Consider the following 18,399-nt stretch of genomic DNA (forward strand, 5'->3'; position numbering starts at 1 on the left):
GATCGTTTTGACAATACGGTGTATCTTCAGTATCCAATAACGTCTCCTGATCTTCGCAACGGTGCTTGCTATGCCGGAATGGCTAGACTCATGGTTCTGTAGGGCGATTAGGTAGGAAACTCTGCTTTCCTGTGGCAAAAGTAACGGGTGTTTGGTATCGTATGTAACAACAGATTCGTCAACTCTTCCTCCAACTCGTATAAGACCTTCATTATCCACAAACGGGCTTAGGCAACTTAACTCACTGCTCTTGATTCTTGCTTTCAAACTTCTTTGAGCATCCTTTATGATGGTCTTCCTGGCTTGTTCCAACTCTTGTGGTGTGAGCGTTCCTGACTTGTTGGTATAAGCTGGCTCTTTCTTGCGTGTAGATTATTTACAAATCTTTGAAGCCATGCTTTAACACGAATAAGCGTCTTCCAGCTGGAGAACCTGCTGTAGTCAATAAGGTCTGGCGACTTGACTGCCGTACATACTGCCTTTGGTTTCTTGATTTCTTTGTCAGCATCATTGCAATGCTGGTTTGATTCGTTGTGCGTAATGGGCCACTCTTCTTCGGGGCATTTCAGAAATGCAGGACCATGTTTCCATCTTTCATCAAGTTGTCTGATGGACAATCCACGTGACAGGTCATCAGCAACATTGTGCTTGCCAGGAATGTGATTCCACTGTGCTGGATCAGAGTTGTCTTGAATCTCTCCAATCCTGACTGATACAAATGGCTTGTAGATTCTTGCTTGGCTACGTATCCAAGCTAGTACAATCTCGCTATCGGTGAAGAACATCACCTTAGTAAACTCAATCCTCGTCTCCTCTTGGATGCTTCTGGATAGTCTAGATCCTATGACCGCGCCTTGGAGTTCCAATCGTGGTATCGTCAGAGCTTTGATAGGTGCTACTCTAGACTTGGCTGCTATGAAACGTACTTCAAATGTTCCATTGCTGACGTGCCATCTGATATATGCGCACGCTCCAAATGCATCTTGCGATGCATCAGTGAAAATGCATAGAATAGGAGAATGTGCGCTTTCGTCAGGAGTTAGAGAACGATCAAATGTTACAGAGTTCAGTTCCTTCATTTCTTCGAACAGTGCAACCCATACTGCCTTGGTATCGTCTGGAAGCTCGTCGTCCCAACCAAGCCCTCTTTGCCATAACTGTTGTAGACCGATTTTTGCTCTGATGAGAAAGGCAGATGCGAATCCTATGGGATCATATATCCTTGCTACTTGGCTCAGCACTGTTCTCTTTGTCAACTTGCTTTGTTCTTTACACCTAATGTGATTCGGGTTAACTTTAAAGGTAATCGTGTCTTCTTCATTGTTCCACACAGCTCCGAGTATCTTCTCCTCGCTTTGTAGAATGTCGACCTCCTGTCGTTGCTGATTTGAAGAGCCGTCTAAGACTTTGTTCGAAATCCATCCCTTTACCTTGAAACCTCCACTCTCTAGTACTTCATCTAATTCTTTGGTAATCCTTTCAGCTTTCTCTTTGGTGTGTACTGATTCACAGATGTCATCCATATAGGTGTTCTCTCTGAGTGTCTGTGCTGCTTCTGGGTACTTCTCTTGATTTTCATGTGCTGTTTTGCGTAGAGCAATCTGAGCCATGGCGGGAGCGGGTTTGTCGCCGAAAGTAAGCACAGTTTTGACGTAAACACCTGGTTCTCGTGTCGTGTCTAGGTTTCTCCACAGAAAGCGGTGAACATGTTGATCTTGCTCAGTGATCAAGACTCTATGATACATCTTGGAAATATCTCCTGCGAACGCTACGATATCTTCTCTGAAACGCAGTAGGACACCAAATAGACTGTTTAGCAAATCCGGGCCTTTCATCCAGTAGTCATTCAAGCGATGACCTTTGTAAACTGATGAAGAATTGAAGACAATGCGCACTGGGGTACTCTTTTTTTCTGGCCGGATGACAGCGTGATGTGCTATATAGTGTATAGGCCCTTTGTAGTTATCAGCCTCTTCTCTCGTGAGCTTTCTCGCAAATCCCATCTCTTCCAGGTCAGTCATTTGTTTGTCGTAGATGGCTGCTTGCTCAGGATGTTTTGAGAGTCGTCTTTCTGTAGACTCAAGGCTTTTCAGTGCTTGGGCCTTGTTGTCGGGTAACCGGTTTGGATCTTTTATCCACGGATAGGGTACTAGCCATTGATTTCCCACTTTTACACAGGATTTCTCTATTACCTCAGCCTCCTTCTTCTCGACAGTACTGAGGTGATCTAAGGAGCCCTGCTTCGGACTTACGCCCATTGCTTCTGTTGTCCAGAAACTCGTAAGGTCTACTGGTTGCGCATACTTCACGTGTAATGCTAACTTCGTTGATGTACTATCAATGTCGTCAGATGGGGATCCGAAAACCACCCATCCCAGGGGAGAGTGTCTTGCAGCCAGATTTCCACTTTGTCTCGTTTCTCCAGTGTGCATGTGGGCGTGGTCGACCCCGATTAGCAGGTGTACAGTACCTTTTCCTCTTTTGATGTCGGTTTTCCTCAGGTTTAGTCGTTCTGTTATGGTCTGAATTGGCGCTCCGCTGACGTCATCAGTAATGCGTGCTAGCCCGATTGCGTTGATGGTATAACTCTTATTGTCGACTAACGATGTGATGGGGACTTTGTAGACATGCGTCTTTATGACCTCTTCTTCTCCGCCCACCTTACTCAGGGTTATTGATACAGGTTTTCCTGTAAGTCCTAGTTTGTCGGCCGTTTGTTGGCAAATTATACTTAACTGCGCACCAGAATCAAGCATGATGTTCCCACGTTGACATAAACCATTTCTTCCGCGTATGTTACCCGAGACAATAGGCAACAGGGCGTCATCTGAACTGCTAGTCGCTGCAACATTAGCGCGCACAGAGTTACAGTGTAACAGCTGATGATGGTATTGTGTACATTGTACACCGTTAATCATCTCAGGGCATTGACGTCTTCTTGAGCAGTTTTGGGATTTGTGATCTCTTCCCGCTTTTTTGAGGCAGCTGAAGCAAGCGTGGTTGTCCTTTACTGCTTTTAATCGATCACTTGCAGGCTTTTCTTTGAAAACCTGACATTGATCAACCCAGTGATCAGAAGATTTGCAGTACCAGCACTTGTACCAATTCGTCGCTTTGCCTTTGTTACCGGTACTTGTAACGTGATGTACACTTTGACGTACATTTCCCTTGTGATGACTAGCATCTCTCAAAGGAGCCGCCGCTCTCATTCTTGATTTCATCTCTGTTGTCATCCACGTGATAAGCGCTTGTAATGTCGGCTTTGTCTTTTCACGCTCCAGATCTCTAGACCAGACTTTCCTGTCGTCGGCACACATCTTTTGTTCGATGATTGACAGCATATGACTGTTATCCATGTCGCTTGGCAGTCCAACTTCCTTTAACGTGTTGTAGCATCTGTTGACTAGATGAACTAGGTCGCAAAATCGCATATCTTCGCCATCTTGCAATGGCTTGAATTTGGTGATGTCGTGTGTGATCGTGTCTGATACGTATCTTGGATCTCCAAAAATAGAATCCAAATAGCTCCACGCTGCGTCATAGTCGGTGCCGATGCCTTTAATTAGATCAAGAGGCTTTCCTGTCAAACATGTTCTTAATAGCATTATGCTATCGCGTTTGCTGTAATTCGCTTCGATTGCGTGCTTGAAATCTGCTCGGAATATAGCGTACTCGCGTACGTCACCAGAAAAGCTTGGTAATTTTGGTTTTTCTAGTTGGAAACTCAGAGTTTTCTCGGGTTGTAACCCGCCTTTAATTTCACCGTCCTGAACATCAATGGTGCTATTGTTTGCAGGAAAATTATTAACCGTCGGGCTGTTTGCGTTGAGATTTTCAGTGTTATCGTGATTGTTTGTGCTAGAGTTTTCTGTGACAACAATAGAGTGGTTTATGCTAGAATCATTGGCCTGCATTCCGATGATTCCATCGGTGTTATCGGAAGTAGCTTGCGCCGCACCCTGCTCGGCTTGCATTCCTATCATTCCTGAGCTACTGCCTGGGCCATTCTCTGGAATCACATTTTCTGTATCATTAGGCATTAAATTCTGGTCGTCTGATCCCGTGTGGCTGTCTAAACTGGATAAATACGTTTTGGCTGCGATTTGTAATTCCAAAAAACGATCTTGACATGCCGCAATCCATTGTTCTTCCTTTTCGTACGCATCATCATCATCTATGAGTAACGTATACTCATCGTGTTTCACTTCGAGTGATTCGAAGGCTTCTTCTAATTTAGCTAAGGACTTTCTTACCTCATCAGAAGGCCGTTGTTTATCTAATAACGTCATTAAAGCATTACCACATCGTGTTAGCGTTGACTTCGCCAATCTTCTACTGTTCTTGGCTGTTTTCAGCTGTTCTTCTTCCATCACTTCTCCCTTCTCCACGGACGAATTTGAAAGAAATCGAATGATGTACCGCGAAGAAGTTACCAGAGTCACCACAAACCGTATAGCACTTGTTTATTGTGTAGTAATGTAGTGTATTCGATCTAAAACATGCAGATCACATAGCTTAATATTTACGATTACAATCGTGTATAATGAATCATAAAATTCATACAACTTACTTCTGTGGCGACTATATAAAGACATACTTCTTACACTTCCATAAAATTCCAATCATGTAAAGTACAGGTTAGCAATAACGTCTTGATAGTCCAGGTTAGCAAAATACGTGTCATACATTTGTGAAAACCAAAAAAACTGTCTTGATACTCATTTACATAAATCAATGTTATCATAACACGTGATAAAAGTCCACGTGACATAAGTCACACAATCAATGTTCAATAATTAGCATAAATTTAATCTAAACAAACAGTATACATCCACCAATGGTTATATCTAATTAGCATTTTCATTGTAAGGCTTGTATCGAGTTTACCAGGTTTTACATGATATTCATGTGACCTGATTTCTAAAGCTGGATTGGCTTAGGCCCTCATTAAATATTCATGAATTTTACAAGTAAATGAAGTGGCAGCCATGTTGTTTTCTTGTTAATCCTAATTTGTTTTTTAACGATGCAATTAATGTTCATCCCAACTCATTAACTGGATATTATCGTAGCTTTCCGTCCCCAAGTCCAAAATAATGCCGTCTTTAATAAATCGCGAAGCATAAAAATCGTGGTTAGTAAAACAATCAACGCTCTCTTCTCGCTTTATTCAGATTTACACTGTTGAAGTCACCATTTGGAACGGAAAGTACTCCTTCTACTCAAATTAACTCGAGCGTTCAAGAAGGCGTTGATCAATTCCGTTCTTTATTCTACCTTTTATATCAAAAGAAAAACACCTGGTAAAAATTCTTTTGTAATATTATAATTTTCATTTATCTCGACAGACTTATCAGACCTCGGCGTTGAATGGCCTTTGTTTCTAGCCTTCGCATAAGATCAAAATAAGGCAAAAAATTCATATAGTTTACCTTCAAAATCAAGAGAAAATTCTACGTGATGTTTTTTCCTTCATAGAAACAAAGTTAGTTCAAGTAGAGGGAAAGAAAATAAGCCGGAAAAGGTCTGCACAAAATGAACGAAAATGATAAATAGAAACGCTGTTTGATCTGGTACTGTCCAAAACGAACCATTTCCAAGCAATCACTGGCGAGCGGGTTTTTTAGTGCATAGGATCGTAGGAAAAACGAAACTCTGGATTGTATGGTAGGTCAGTTTGATTCAGTTTTAGACATTTTTATTTTCTTAATTTTTAAATTATTTATGAACAATATATGTCAAGCTCACAACATTTGTATCTATCGAAAACTACCTTAAATTCGCAAAAATGTTTAGCAATTTCCAACAAAAAATATTATTTTAGTTATCGTTAAATGTATATATAATTTTGCTATAATTCATAATTTTTGAATTATTTATTAACAATATATGTTAAGCTCACAAAACTTTCTTAAATGTTAAAATCAAATCGATGCCAAATCTATCGAAAACCCAATTTTACAAAAATTTCTGACAAAAGTCTCTAATTTTACATCATTCTTTTAACAAATTTCTCGTATTGGATTTTGCTATAAATTCAAAAGTTTTTATGATCATTATTGCAAAAATTGAATTTCTGTGAAAGCTGCCCGACTTTTTAATTTGAATCTTGTCTGGTTCACGGTTAATTTTATTAAAAAAGTCAACTAGTTTGTATACGGTGAATAGTGCGAAAGCTTCGACTGAATTTTCTTTACATTTCATACAGTTATTTTTGTCTTAAAACTGTCGAAATTCACAACAGACTATGAGACATGAATCGCAATGATTTCTTTACATCTTGAAAGATTTTGAAAGTAAAGAAACCGGTTTTGAATCACAAATGTATGAGAGGAAAAACTTTCAAAGGGAAATTCTTCATTGATCCCAAATCAACTCTAAAACCCCAGGTGTGAGCTCGGAAGAATTGAATATACAACCATATTATTGATGACAAAAACTGAGTTTTAAATCTAAAATGCAAAAAACTATTCATTAATATCACTCAAAAACTTGGGGAATTTTGAGATGACTCGACTGTTAATTGCGTCTAAAGACCTTAAATATATAGTTTCGAAAAGTACAGAAATGATTCAAATTGATTGTAGTTTTTTTTTTCACTTGGTAATTTCGTTCAATACGTACGGATTATATTTTTACCAAAACTGAAAATTTGCCTGTGAATAGAGATATATTTGACCATGGTTGATATCTAAGAACAGGTGGGAGGTTCAACTCTGTACATGTATTCAAGTTAAACCATTTCTTTGTTTTGTCTACGGCTTTGATAGTCTGTACTTACGTTTTCTTTAATTCAATTCGTGTTAAATCGTTCCGGCTTCGCTGAAATGGATAATTTTTTTCGTTATTTTATTGGTGGGTTACTGGGTTGCAAGGACGGATCCAGCTAAAATTTTAGGGGGGGGCTAATTGAGTTTAGGGGGGGCTAATTGAGTTTCTTCCGTCAACACAACGGAAAGTAATAAAAAAAGCATCTAATTCTTCAGGTTTTTTTTTTTTTTTTTTTTTTTTTTCTGCTGAAGGGGGGATTTAGCCCCCCTTTGCCCCCCATCCCCCCTGATCCGCCCGTGGGTCGTTGAATTGTTGAGATGGTGGGTTAGGGTATTGTTGGGATCTTGAAACTCAAATCAATATCTTTTATTGGGTTTTAGAATTAAACATCTCAAAGACTTCAAAATGAACGCCTCGCCATCCTTCAACGTCACCAACAGTACTTCTTCCTTATTGACTGATAAAAACCACATCGGCTCAGACGATGCAACATGGATCCTGACCAGCGCATTCATCATCTTCACCATGCAATCTGGATTTGGACTGCTGGAGTCCGGAATGGTATCCCGTAAAAACGAAGCGAACATCATGGTCAAGAACGCCGTGGATGTCATTTATGGCGGGTTGTCGTACTGGTTGTTTGGCTTCGCGCTCAGCTTTGGTATAAAAGGTCGCAATAACGGATTCTGTGGGCTGGGGTACTTCCTCACAGATGCCGATGAAACACAAATGGGCGGAGTATTTGCCAAGTACTTTTTCCAGCTCTCATTCTCGACCACGGCGACTACCATCGTATCAGGCGCAATGGCAGAACGCGCCAACCTGAAGGCCTACACCCTTTTCTCGTTTGTCAATACCATCACATACTGCTTCCCTGCCCACTGGATCTGGGACGACGAGGGCTGGCTTCACAAACTAGGGGCTGTGGACATCGCAGGAGGTGGAGCGGTACATCTGGTGGGAGGAACCAGTGGGTTGGTGGCTACCTTAATGCTGAAGCCACGGAATAGAAGATTTGATCCCCGAACACCAGAAAAACAAATGGCCTCCCCAACTAATGTGCTGCTGGGTACCTTCATGCTGTGGTGGGGGTGGTTGGGGTTCAACTGTGGAAGCACTTTTGGGATCAGCGGTGCAAAGTGGAAGCTGGCTTCAAGGTATTTCAGCTAGATTGGGTTGAGTTTTGGCTTTGTGCAACAATATATCTCCGAACATAGTAGTGATGATTATATTATGCAAAGCAAAGCAAAAATCAATTTTATCGATACCCTGAAACAACCTCTGGGCTGATCAAAGTCAGGGCATGACTAACTCACAGATAGAACCCTGAAACAACCTATGGGCTGATCTAAGTCAGGGCACGGCTAACCCGCGGATTAAACCCTGAAACAACCTCTGGGCTGATCTAAGTCAGGGCACTGCTGACTCACAAAACAAATTGGAATTTGGTGTGTAGGATTTTAAGGAGAGAGGGTGTTATAGTGTCGTGTTTACTCGTTAGCGTATAATGACGCATGCTCAGTGTGTTTGTATTTGTGTGTCATGCAGGTCAGCGGTGGTGACGATCAACGGCTCGATAGGCGGAGGGATCATGGGAATGTTCTACAGGTATTAACACAACCATGAGTTATTACTGAGTATATCAAACACTGTGGTTAGTATGTATAGTTATATATAGTTATATTAACAGTTATTTTCCCTCATTAGTTACACGTTCCACAAAGGGAAACTCGATATTCCTGTGTTCGTTACTGGGATACTTGGAGGTCTCGTCAGTATAACAGGTAGAGGGAAATAGTGCTGTGCTGTGCTGTGCTGTGCTGTGCTGTGCTGTGCTGTGCTGTGCTGTGCTGTGCTGTGCTGTGCTGTGCTGTGCTGTGCTGTGCTGTGCTGTGCTGTGCTGTGCTGTGCTGTGCTGTGCTGTGCTGTGCTGTGCTGTGCTGTGCTGTGCTGTGCTGTAGCGCAACACCACAGTTGTAGCGCACCTCAGGTTACCTCAGTTACGATTAACCATATATTCTATTTCCCAGCCGTCTGTTCCATAGTTCGTCCATGGGAAGCATTAGTCATTAGCAGTATTGGTGCCTTGATTGCCTGTTCTGGTTGTCGACTCCTCGAGAAATTGAAGGTCGATGATCCAGTCGGCTGTGTTCCTACCCACGCATTCGCTGGAGTCTGGGGCTTATTAGCCGTCGGGCTATTTGCCGAGGTAACACTAGAACTTTTACTTGTACCTGATATTAATTTTGAAAATCTGATCTTTCCAGCTGTGGTAAAACTAATTATTTGGTGACTGAAAATCGCAATTGTGGACAGAAAAAACTGCTAAGAGCCAGCCACTTTAAAGAACTAAGGCCCGTTTCATACGCCTATCTACTCATGTGCCGAAACTAATACAATTAGATTCGACTCCTAATCGTTTTGGAATAAATGCTGATTCTATTATACGGCCAACATGGACACGAGTGAAAAACATCTGCGCATGCTCTGAATCCGTATGCGAATTACTCAAAACATATGTAAATTTGACTTTCAAACATGCCTGATAAATTGGACTTCATAAAATGCCAAAACTTAGTGTCCATGCTTGAAACTTAAGAGTAATTCTTTCACATTGTGTTTGTTAATACAGTATCTTGGTCTGACAAAAGTATACTCGCGAACATTTTTGTATTCTCGGAGAAAACAAACATTTATTTTTTCACTCAAACTCTTCAAAATTCTTAAAATACGTGCTAAAATGCACGCATGCGCAAACGTTTTTCTCTAGTGTTGCCAAAATGTTATAAGTTCGACATGGTTTGCCGCATTACGGGACACTGGATGAAGAGCTGATTTATACAGCACTTGCAGTACTTAGATTCTCAATAGTGACATCCATTTAGAAGTGTAAATAACTTCTCTTTGGGGTTTCGCACCTTCAAAGTCTGTCTTCCCTGTGGATGAGTTGACTTTACTGACAATGTTTGAAATGAAATCTCCAATGAACAGAACCCCAAAGAAAAATTATTTGTACTTCTGATTGACGCCGTAACGTACCTATAATCAATTAGGTCCGACAAGTGAATACAGCCTATTAAACATTTTGAATTTTTTCTCTCTTTTTTGCTACAGGGAGGAGGTGTTCTCGAAGAACGTTTTACCCACAACGCTGGTATTTTCAAAGGAGGTCCATGGTCGTTCCTCGGAGCTCAACTCCTAACAATTATCTCTGTATCGGCCTGGAGCTCCGTAACCACATTTTTAGAACTGACAGTGATTAACAAGATCATTCCTCTGCGAGTAAGCCTAGTGGAAGAAATCATAGGAGCAGACCAGACGGAGCACGGAATATTTAATGATTTATCAGCGTTGTACGATTTTCCAGAGCAGCCATCAAATCAGAATGAGACCGTGGATGCAAAAGAAGACGACAAAACCAAATCTTTGTCGGAAACTGATTCCAAAGTCGATAACGCCAAAACTGCGACCCGCAAAACCGCGTATTTTTCACGACTGAAGTTGAGAAGCCAAACTGTCGAGTGCTGGAGACGAAAAAGCTCCGATTTAGGGCATGGAATCACGATGATAAACAGCCAATCGACAGGATCTTTTACGATAGTAAAGGAGTGCTTTGATAACGCTGCCTTTCAGAATGAAGAAAGCACCAAAGAAAGAGGAACTAAGTTGGTGGAGGTTAAGGATCAAAATCCTACTGAAGAAAAGAATTCGAAAAAATGACGAAAACTTAATGACAAAATTATCTTGTTTGTCTCTTATTCTTAAAAATCAACGTACATTTAAATTATTTGATAAGATAAATTCAAAATTTGGAACCCGTTTTCCAAACTTTGAATTCGAGTAAAATAATGAGAAAAGCTTTCTTCAAACATGTCCTGTCCGTAGTAAATTGTTAAAAATTTGGTGACCTGAATGGATGGGATGAACGTATAGGAACGCCCATGAGTTTACGGTGGAGGGACATGCAGCAAGTTAGACGAGTTGCTTCAATTAAGAAACTAGTTGATGTATTCTAGACGAGTCGTATACGTATAAGAAACAAGCTGCTGAAAAAAAAAAGAAGCCAGTTGCTGCAAATATAAGAAACGAGATAGATTAGAAGACTTTATTTACCCTCGGTTTTACACGAAGCTTGTTAGGCCTCTAGAATATGCCGCTAATTATCCGAGTTGCTGCCAGCTTTAGACGATTGGAACTAGGTTCTAGAAAAGCTTGACGTGCATGTCTTTTATTGGCACAGAATACGAACGACTCTTCGTGGTACCGGTCACGGATCAAATATGCCCGGCAGCTTTTAATTTTGGACGATTTCTCAACTAAAACGGATTGTAATTGAAATGAAAGTTACGCAAAAAAAAAAAATGATAATAATAATAATCAGAAGAATTTATTAGGAGACACAAGTTTCAGGTCACCCATCCAGGTAGTAACTTCCTCAACCGGACTTGACTCAGTGTCATAATATGGAAAAAGTTTTTTTCCCACTGGACCACGGTTTCAGGTGAATCAGCATAACAATAGCCGTGAAAACAATGCACCAGATAGACTAAACTTTTTGACCGTATTTTTTCAACCGATTCCGTGCGTGGCAGAGATGCAAGGGATTAGCCGATATGGTCTGGGGGCCGGCTGGTCTCTCCCCTGATGCTTCGGCTAGAACATTTTCTTGCGTAATTCGTGCACCCAAGGGCAGAAGGATTTAATCGCCGTCAGGTCCGAAGTCCATACGCCGCCTCAGCTCTGCGGATGTCTTGGGGGTATGGCACAGTGGAGTCGTGTTTTTTTTTGGTTTTTTTTGTTTTTGTTTTTGTTTTTGTTTTTTTTTTTTTTTTTTTTTTTTTTTTCTTTTCTTTTCTTTTCCTTCTTTCTTTCTTTTTTTTTATGCATATTGTTATCAGTCGTTACATTATCCTTTTTAGAAAGAAAGACTACCCTATTACTTTTCACTCATATTCAAAGCTGCAGCTGTCAGCAGACAATCCTTTTGTGAGAGTAGCTTTGTCGGCTTTCTCAGTAGTGTTACGAATTGAAAAAAATGGCTACCAAATGATTTTCACTGTGAATCACTGGAGATGCGCAATAGGACTACATCTCGGGCGATACAATAAATATATATAATTTGGGCTGCGAGGGAGATGTGAGATGCACTCTACGCCCGGGATGTAGTCTTTGTTCTCTTAATTAGTATAGGATAACATAGAAGATATAACTAGCTAAAAACTAGTGTGAGCTGCGTCGGTGTTTCTAATGAAACAGTAATGATGAAAAGGTAAATTATACACCGTGAAAAGATGAAAAAACTTACTGACTGTTCCGGACGCTAGTCCTTCGTCGGATAACATAGGGCAATACCTAATAGAAGGACAATTCATTTTTGAGAGTAGCTTTTGACTTTTCAACCGGTTAGATAATAGTAATGCCTTCTACATTATTGTCGTGATTTTTTCTTATATTATTAACTGTTCGATGTATTATCGAATAATCATGTCGTCATCTTTGGGCAGCAAAGCAACCAAACTAAGATCAACCCAATTCTAATCTGGCGATCATTCAATTACGTCAAAGACTGACTCTTTTCAATGATGCTTTCAATAACAGCGTTACTGACTCTGCTGGATTCATCTACCAATTAAAAGAGATACAGATTTGATTGTGAACTCCTTTCACTATATCTTGCTAAACAGAATATTAGTATCGTCGTATTGTGTATTCAATCTACGCTACATCCTATTCTTTACTCTATCGCTAGCTCTAGTTCAAAGTGCTGTAAAATCACTCTTCTCGTGGAATCAAAATATCAAGCCTCAAACGATACCAGAGGGGTTTGTGGAGTTCACACCGCGAGAGCGCGTAAGAAAAAAGAAACCTGAAAGCTTGAGACAAATACCTCAGTCAAATATTAATGGTTGTGAAGGAATATTTTCAAAAATCATTTTCTTATCTTCTTTGAGGTAGTAACAGCTTGCGATTGTATCATTTCGAAGCAAAATTGGTTAAAGTTGAAAAACACAGTTTTCTCAATTCTACCTGATGTGTTCCATCCATAACTACGTAACTACACACGTAAAGTGTCACCATGGCAAGCAAAGTGCCGCTTTTTCCACGCCAACCATTGTTACTTTGTTACATGGTTCTCATCAATTTTTGTGAAAGAAATTTACTTGTTAAACTGTTTTCAATGTTGATTCAAAAAGTGATCATCTTCGGCACTGCAATTTGATACTAAATAACTAGATAGAGCTGTAATAAACTAGATGAAATGTTGGGTGGGTTTACAGCTTTCTAGAAGGCATCTTTGTCATCAATAGATAAAAAAAGGGATTCAATATATTAACTGAACAATGTTTTCTTTTAAACACTTCAGTATTGTGCGTGTACCACTTTTAATTTTGTCTCTTGTTTTGCCCATTTTTCTCGAACAATGAACCCTAATCTCTTTGTCACTGCCTACTAAACTCCGAGGTGTTTGTTTCCACGGCAACGTCGCTCCTTGCGTTTTTACATGATAGTAATGGTTGAGATAATGGTTGATGGTGAACACAGCAATTCGTGGCGGTGAAATTATAACCGTCTTTTTGAGATGTCTACCAAATATATGAACGAATGTCTACAATGTTTGTCAATATTAAGTAAGTAAGATGTCGAGTAATTTTGCTGTTGTTTTGAACGTAATGTTCGTAATTTTACTTAATGGAGAATGCAATGAAGTGGTTCAGTAAGCACTTCTAGACTTTACAGATACATTACTGTTTCTCCTGTTTCCGATAGAATCTTAAACAATCTATTTTCTACTTTATATTTTAGTTAAAAAAATGAACGCTTGAATTCGAAACATCTAAGTTTATTCCCTCGAAAATATATTCTTCAAAACGTTTCCGAACTGAGTTCACTAAATGCCCCAAGTTCTGATGTTAATTAGTTTATTCAAATCGTTTGTTGTCTCTGCGTTAAGCTCCTTCGATGAAAAGAAATGATTATTTTAATTGACATTTAACATTTTCAATCCTTGTGAACTAAATGACTAAACTAAACAGCAAACACTCCGTAATGGAGTCAACTTTACTGAACGACAAAGTGAATATCATCAGAATCGAAAAATGACTTGTGACATTTCTCTAGTAAACTAATCCTTTACGAATCTCAGAGGATTACAGAGACTTTGCTTAAGACTTTTTTCAGTCAACTTTCACTGATAAAATTAAATAACTTACATCTTTGTGACTCTGAAAGTCGAAACTCTTTTCTTGAGTTGTGTTGTTAAACGAAAGAAACCAGTTTTTATTGAATTTCCTTTTTTGTCTTGTAGTTTGTGTTTTGTGTATGGAGCTAAGTTTCGTTAAAGGTGAGTGATAGCAATGTACTCTAAACAAACAATAGATAACTTAAGGTGCCGACACACGCCGGTGCGATGCTGCATGCAACGTTGCATGGCAGAAGTAGAAGTGACTAACTATTACTGCGACGCAGAATGCAACGTCTCATGCAATATGGAACCGTGTGACACCCAAAACACAGCCTTTTTCATGCAGCTTTGCAGGTGATTCGCAACGTGTGTACGCATGTTAAAATTTATTCTCATCAGTGAGTGGGAAAGGAAATATATATGTTTCGACTTTTTGAAACACCGAAATGGTGAAACAGTGTTTAGTTATTTTGGTGTACAGGCATGTGCAGTAAGTTTAGCGCTACGAGAGGTCCATAGTTGGACTTTCTCTCTAATCCAAGTAGCTTAGAGTTTAGTAAGAGGGTACGTTAGTGTACATATCCTAGGTATTGGATAGAATGCCATAGCCCATCGTGATACTATTAAATTCGCGCGATGATTAGCAAGAAATGATTGATGTATAATACAGCTTAGAACTTTATCGAATAAAGATCTTTTCGTGAAATTTTATTCTAAAATATTTTACAAAATATAAATATTTTGTTCATCATCTTTTATGATTTTATGATTTTTTTTTCTCCGAGGTAACTCACGATGTTCAAAACAAAATCCTCCAAGCATCAATACCAACCTCAGTATTAATAATTCCCAAGGTACAATCTACAGTCCCGACTACTCGCTCACATCACCCTATCCATCTAACACGCATTGTGATTGGACAATAAGCGGTCCAATCGGTTACGTCATACAGTTGACCTTCACCATATTTGAACTAGAACCAAGTTCTTCTTCGAATAGTAGAAACTGCGTTGATGTAGATTTTGTACGGGTGTACGATGGATGGAAATCTTCGGCATCTCTTTTGGGTGTTTATTGCGGGATTCTTGGGAAATTTTCTGTAAGATCTACAACTCGATTCATGTGGGTACAATTCCGTTCAAACCTTCGCGTGGAAGGCAAAGGATTTAAGGCTGATTATGAAGTTATCAAAGACACGAGACAAGATCCACCAGATGGTAAGTGTTCCTTTTTTAGATGGGACTTTTGAAACAGTTACCGCGGTAATTTTAAATTAAACCTCTAAATTGTATTAATGATAAGCTAATATTATTAGCTAAAGATAAGTTAATACTTGTATTGTGCACTTTTTGGATGGGCTTATTTTCCGGCGAGCTTAACTTTGAAGGGAAATTATGGTTGCAAAATACGTTTTGGCAAATATCTATTTCGCGAAGATAACAAGCTCGCTCAATATTATGGTGAATTTCATAATGGAAGAAAAAGATATTTTTGAAGGGCGGCCCATACCATTGAAGTCTAACCGCTCAGGAACTCAAACAAATTGCTGCATGCTTGACATAATATGAGATAAAATGCGCATGTGCAACAGCACCAAACCACAGCCATGTCTGCTACTACAAAAACAACATTTCTAACTTATTTATATTTTTTCCGCATTCAGGTAAAAAAGTTCCCATTGCTTTAATCATCGGGGTAGTCACATTATCTCTGATTATCGTGATTGGAATCATATTCTTGGCAGCTGGAGGGAAAGACTCGCTCCTAAGAAAACGCGCTAGACGTCGCCTCAACACCAGGTCGTCACGTGTTTCTTCGAACTCGTCCCAGGCTCCCTTAGCGAGTATGAAGAGTTTGCCTCGAGCAACGCCTAATTCAGAGACCCAGTCACTTAGAGGGAGTATTTGTTCAAGCAGACCCTTGTCGTCTCGAGCGTTCACTCCACGTAATTATTCGTTGCCACAGTTAGTGGTGACGAACGAGGAAGGCAAACAGACATTGATCCTACCTCAGAGGGAACTCAGGACACATGTACTAATCCACTCGTCTCCTTTCTCTAAGAGACGATTACCTGGGCTAAGAAGGCTATCAACTGGCTCACCCACATCGATCAGACGGAACAATCAAATAAGTCCTACAGCCACGCATGCGCAGTCATTCCTTGTAGGTACCCAAAGAACTCGATCTGAGTCTGGCTTTAGACGACATTCGTCGGGAAGCATTCGGTAGCAAAAGTTTTCGTTCGGGATTCTATCGGTGTTGTGTGCGTCTAAGGTCTTTGCGGCCTTCGGTAGACAGCCGAAGGGAACTCAACTGATCCTAAGATTTATTTTTTACTGTCTGTTGTCTGCAGCAACTGCACAAAAACCAATTGTAGGCTCTTAAATTACGCGATGATTACATACGTTTTGAATTTTACGTTTTCATCTTAGCTTTTGATTCAGTAATACTACTGAGACGATGTCCGGTTTTAATCCAACCTTACAAGATGACGGCATTTTGAAAAGTCTTTCGGGTTCTGTTGTTCTTTCAAACGTCAGTAAGTGCATAATATACTGCTTTTGCACCCAACCCCAGTGATAAGACAATATATGTTTAGTTTTATATAGTAAAATGGCGCCCCCTTTGTCCAGTTACGGAAATTGGCTACTTCTTGAGGAGCGATTACACGGTGCAACGAAGGCTCAATCGCTGCCAAAAGTAGAAACGAATTTAGCTACTTTTCGCAACGAATGCTGCAACCTGTCTCGCAAATGACATTTTTTTCAAATTGCGCTGTAGGTTACGCGCTGCAATACTTCATGCAACTTGTGTCGCGCAACGCTGTTGCGAGACAAGTTGCTTTCCTTTGGTGTCGCCCTGATAATAAGGCAATGCATAGCTATGGGGTCAGATGTCATCACAGATCGAAATTAGGAAAACCAGAAATCAGGGATAAGAGAAAAACGATAGGCAGGATTATATATGATTTTTGGTATTGTTGGGATCAGGAATTAAAGTTTCTAAGATAAAATTTTAGGGATTTGGGATCAAAATTTTCGATAGGAATTTAGGATATTCCTCGTCACAGCTCTGACGCTGAACATAAATCCGGCAACTGTTCTCGATAAGCAACTTATCAGTTCTCGACTTAAATAATGACAGGGGAATCTAAATGTATCAGGAAGTGAAAGTAGATCAGATGTGCTTGCTGTACACCGTCCATTAAGATGTTTGCTTTTCGCTAATCTTGATACAAATTGATGGGCTCCTAATTGAACAGGAAGACAATGATAGAACATAAAAGGTTCAAAGTTTAAAAGACCATTTCTTCGAAGAGAATAAGTATTGTTTGGGGCCGAGTACGTTTATACCTTGCTTGCTGCCTTGTAGGTCATCTTTGCAAGAATTACGTTGAAAAACTAAAACTAACCTGTTAGAGCGATTTTCGTATGAGTATAACATATACGTTCAATACTGAATTACACAACGCGTACTTACAGTTACGACATGCCGTAACATCAAAATGGGTTTCATTAATAGTTCATTATTGTATTAAAGTAATTCATCCAATCACAACGCGTAGTTACAGTTACAACATACCGTAACATCAAAATGGGTTTCATTAATAGTTCATTATTGTATTAAAGTAATTCATCCAATCACAACGCGTAGTTACAGTTACAACATACCGTAACATCAAAATGGGTTTCATTAATAGTTCATTCTTGTATTAAAGTAATTCATCCAATCACAACGCGTAGTCACAGTTACGACATACCGTAACATCAAAATGGCTTTTATTTCCATTCTATTCCAGTAATTCATCCAATCACAACGCGTAGTTACAGTTACGACATACCGTAACATCAAAATGGCTTTTATTTCCATTCTATTCCAGTAATTCATCCAATCACAACGCGTAGTCACAGTTACGTGCTACATTACGACTATGAATTTGCCGTATACTCTTGTGGGGTGCAGCCACACGACTCCGTCAAAATCCCTCAAGATATAAATAACGATGAAACAGCCGCCATCTTGGTTGATTCAACAAGAGAAGCAAATGAGGAATGCTTTGTATAGTCAACCAACATGGTGGCTATGACGTAACATACACCCCAAGAATAGTATCCCACTCAGAAGAAGCTAGGATTTATTGGTTCGAAGGTCAATTGTCAAGAGAAATTGAAAATGGTGAAACAACACTTTTTAACCACTCTACAGTCTGGCGTCACTCGCTCATCGTTAACACAATAGCTTGCCTTGGATCTATAGACTCTCCTAGCAAATCGATACTCTTAAAGACTCTAGGCTGGCCCCAGACTGTTTTTATAGAGGTTAATTAAAAGAGAATGTTCTTCTAATAGACTTATAAGTCGTGCCGGTAGGCCACCCAAATTAAAGCTATTACTAGTAGCGTTATTGGTACAAGTCGACTGTCTGATTTTTAGTCTGAAGTAGTA

At 39.8% G+C, this 18,399-nt stretch overlaps 3 protein-coding genes across 3 annotated transcripts; 2 read left to right on the plus strand and 1 right to left on the minus strand.

Annotated features, from left to right (window-relative positions):
- Positions 1-280: 280 nt before the first annotated feature.
- LOC148906038 (uncharacterized) lies at positions 281-3,927 on the minus strand. Its single transcript, XM_089038669.1, has one exon. It carries the CDS (start codon positions 3,912-3,914, stop codon positions 285-287), a length of 3,630 nt encoding a protein of 1,209 aa, XP_088894795.1. The 5' UTR covers positions 3,915-3,927; the 3' UTR covers positions 281-284.
- A 1,442-nt stretch (positions 3,928-5,369) lies between these two features.
- On the plus strand, positions 5,370-10,642 carry LOC116289783 (putative ammonium transporter 3). Its single transcript, XM_089039520.1, has 6 exons — positions 5,370-5,667; positions 7,152-7,928; positions 8,320-8,379; positions 8,479-8,555; positions 8,802-8,980; positions 9,886-10,642. Exons 2-6 carry the CDS (start codon positions 7,177-7,179, stop codon positions 10,489-10,491), a joined length of 1,674 nt encoding a protein of 557 aa, XP_088895646.1. The 5' UTR covers positions 5,370-5,667; positions 7,152-7,176; the 3' UTR covers positions 10,492-10,642.
- Positions 10,643-13,265: 2,623 nt separating this feature from the next.
- LOC116289784 (uncharacterized) lies at positions 13,266-17,543 on the plus strand. The gene is made up of 4 exons (XM_089039196.1): positions 13,266-13,400; positions 14,078-14,113; positions 14,740-15,171; positions 15,618-17,543. Exons 1-4 carry the CDS (start codon positions 13,352-13,354, stop codon positions 16,181-16,183), a joined length of 1,083 nt encoding a protein of 360 aa, XP_088895322.1. The 5' UTR covers positions 13,266-13,351; the 3' UTR covers positions 16,184-17,543.
- Positions 17,544-18,399: the final 856 nt, after the last annotated feature.

The sequence above is a fragment of the Actinia tenebrosa genome, unplaced genomic scaffold, assembly GCF_029948245.1.
Source record: "Actinia tenebrosa isolate PJP-AT-01 unplaced genomic scaffold, QUT_ActTen_1.0 PGA_scaffold6__47_contigs__length_16458017, whole genome shotgun sequence".
Taxonomy (NCBI): domain Eukaryota; kingdom Metazoa; phylum Cnidaria; class Anthozoa; order Actiniaria; family Actiniidae; genus Actinia; species Actinia tenebrosa.

What these genes read in the sequence shown, in the direction of transcription:
- LOC116289784 (XM_089039196.1), top strand. Translation starts at nt 13,352, where the DNA reads ATGTCTACCAAATATATGAACGAATGTCTACAATGTTTGTCAATATTA. An exon ending in GGAGCTAAGTTTCGTTAAAG is followed by an intron (nt 14,114 to 14,739) that starts GTGAGTGATAGC and finishes TTTTTCTCCGAG; the next exon opens with GTAACTCACGATGTTCAAAA. An exon ending in GAGACAAGATCCACCAGATG is followed by an intron (nt 15,172 to 15,617) that starts GTAAGTGTTCCT and finishes TTCCGCATTCAG; the next exon opens with GTAAAAAAGTTCCCATTGCT.
- LOC148906038 (XM_089038669.1), bottom strand. Translation starts at nt 3,914, where the DNA reads ATGCAGGCCAATGATTCTAGCATAAACCACTCTATTGTTGTCACAGAA.
- LOC116289783 (XM_089039520.1), top strand. Translation starts at nt 7,177, where the DNA reads ATGAACGCCTCGCCATCCTTCAACGTCACCAACAGTACTTCTTCCTTA. An exon ending in AAGTGGAAGCTGGCTTCAAG is followed by an intron (nt 7,929 to 8,319) that starts GTATTTCAGCTA and finishes TGTGTCATGCAG; the next exon opens with GTCAGCGGTGGTGACGATCA. An exon ending in AGGTCTCGTCAGTATAACAG is followed by an intron (nt 8,556 to 8,801) that starts GTAGAGGGAAAT and finishes TCTATTTCCCAG; the next exon opens with CCGTCTGTTCCATAGTTCGT.